This window comes from Habropoda laboriosa, unplaced genomic scaffold (genome assembly GCF_001263275.1).
Source record: "Habropoda laboriosa isolate 0110345459 unplaced genomic scaffold, ASM126327v1 scaffold67, whole genome shotgun sequence".
NCBI lineage: Eukaryota > Metazoa > Arthropoda > Insecta > Hymenoptera > Apidae > Habropoda > Habropoda laboriosa.
In genome coordinates this window covers 4,870,252-4,872,400 of record NW_017100242.1, presented here as the reverse complement: position 1 = coordinate 4,872,400, position 2,149 = coordinate 4,870,252, and the positions used below count along the sequence as shown (strand labels likewise).

General features: G+C 32.6%; 1 protein-coding gene across 1 annotated transcript in view; it reads right to left on the bottom strand.

Moving 5' to 3' along the window:
* Positions 1–251: 251 nt before the first annotated feature.
* Positions 252–2,149, bottom strand: part of LOC108572007 (signal transducing adapter molecule 1) — a 4,270-nt gene continuing 2,372 nt past the window's right edge. Inside the window, exons 6-9 of the mRNA XM_017934187.1 lie at positions 1,904–2,092; positions 1,583–1,809; positions 712–944; positions 252–450 (exon numbers count right to left, since the gene is read on the bottom strand). Of these exons, the coding sequence (XP_017789676.1) occupies positions 336–450; positions 712–944; positions 1,583–1,809; positions 1,904–2,092 (764 nt within the window). The 3' untranslated portion in view covers positions 252–335. The remainder of the gene's footprint in view (positions 451–711; positions 945–1,582; positions 1,810–1,903; positions 2,093–2,149) is intronic.

The window sequence follows — 2,149 nt, the reverse complement described above, 5'->3', positions numbered from 1 at the left end:
AAAGTAGTTGGATACTAATCAGGTCAAAGGAATGTGTTAATTGAACTTGAATCATGAGATTAACAGACACTTTTTAAAAAACTCATACTATATTAACGATAGGCAGGCGTTAATACAGTAAATTGCAAAATCTTTTCACCTAATGCATTTTGAATTACTTCGTCGTGTATGTGCCTACGTAATAAGCTTACACGATAAGTTTCGAATGCAAAACTTCCATCAAAAACCCAGTATCTTTGGCTACTTCGGGTATGTTTATTTAAATAATTATAATATAGTAATATTGTATAGCTGGAGTTACAGTACAGGATGAATTTGAAACATATAGCATCCTTTTACATCATGTGTTGTCCATTTGACGGAGCATACTGAGGTTGTTGATTTACTGGAGGTCCTGTTGGTCTCGGCGGACCATATGGTCCTGGCATAGGACCTGTTTGTGGTGGATATCTGTCACATATCATCAAAATTTTTTTATCAACTGTTTATTATCATATTTTACCTTACTGTCTTTTAAATAATGTATGTTTTACGTATGTAATGTAAAATGTTTAATTCTATTTTTAAATACTTTTTTATTTTATCACAAAATGTATTCCAATAAAAAATAATTTAGAGAATTGAATTTAAATCGCAATGATTCATATATAAATAAATGTAATTTAGAGCAAGTTTTCTAACATGCTACACTATGTTCATATTAACACGTACCCTTGATGAGAGTAAGGGAGATTGCTTTGTTCTGGCACTGGTGGACCTTGAGAATGTCCTGGAGGATGTTGATGCGGACCTGGTGGTTGCACGTGAAAATGTTGCGGTAATGTTATGTTTGGCATACTCACAGGCCCCATATCATTAGTTGGAATATTAGTATTATATGGTCCAGATGGACCACTTCCAACAGAGAAAGAAGCTTGATGAGGGGGAGGTACTCCATTGTATATCTATCAAAAAATGAAAATTTTCTGTCTTAATAGAAAATACTAAACAGAATGCAGCACATCACTAAAACTACGATAACTTTGTAAGTAATTATTTTCGCGAGTATTAATTCAAATAAACGGTCACATACACTAGAGGTCTAATTCGTTTCCTATGAAACTGACCTACAGTGTATGTGACATTTTTTGGTCAGAATGACTTACTAATCGTGTGGATGAAGTTTGTTGAAAACCTCACTAGATACTCTGTATATTATATGGTTTAAAGAATCACATAATGCACCAAACTCTTTTTATAACGAAAGTTTTAAACAATATTGAAACAAATGTAATTATGTCAAATAATGTGATTTTTTGAACAATTTTTATAGAAATTTAACCAATAAACACACTCTGATCAATCAAATAGATCAATCACACGACGACAGTCTCTTGTTTGTTAGTCTACGAGGTAAGATAAACGCTTGCATATCTACAGCACCAGAATTGAATAGTACAATATGTTGGTCCCTTTGAACAATGTGACATTCATTTGAACTAATTTCCGCGAAAATCATTCTTTAAAAAATTATTAAAGTGGTTTCAATTGCGGGCTGCACTCTGGATATTATAAAGAAATTCAAACGTGTATAAATTCTTACATGCGGAGGAGGTGGTCCCTGACTTTGAAATTGATAAGGATTTATATGTGGTGGCATTTTAGGTAAGGTATAATTTGAAGGTGTAGGAGGTGGAGGTTCCCGCATCAATGTATGATACAAATTAAGAGCATCCACCAAATCAGAGCTCAACTGAGTTAGCTGCGCATGCCTTCTATCCACTTTCTCTAGAGCTGCATCTATTAAAGGTCCCATTGCAGTAACTTGTTCTGTAAAATATTATTATTGGAAATTAATAATTCCTTGTATGTTTATTGTACATTGTAGTATAAAATAAAATATTATAAAATATGAATATGTTACCTTCCAGATCAAGCATTTCTTGTGGATCTGAATTATCGCACTGAGGATCAGCTTCATGTAGTAAATGTAAAAGTCTGTCCATTTTCCTTTCATCTATTTCAACTTCAATTACTTCTGGTTCTCTTTTTACTGTTTTCACTTCTACTTCTTCAGCAAATTGAACCATTTTTTTGTTACTGTGCTCTAACTCTATATATAAACTCGTATATAGCACACATCTTTAATTAGTATAATTTAACATGTTAT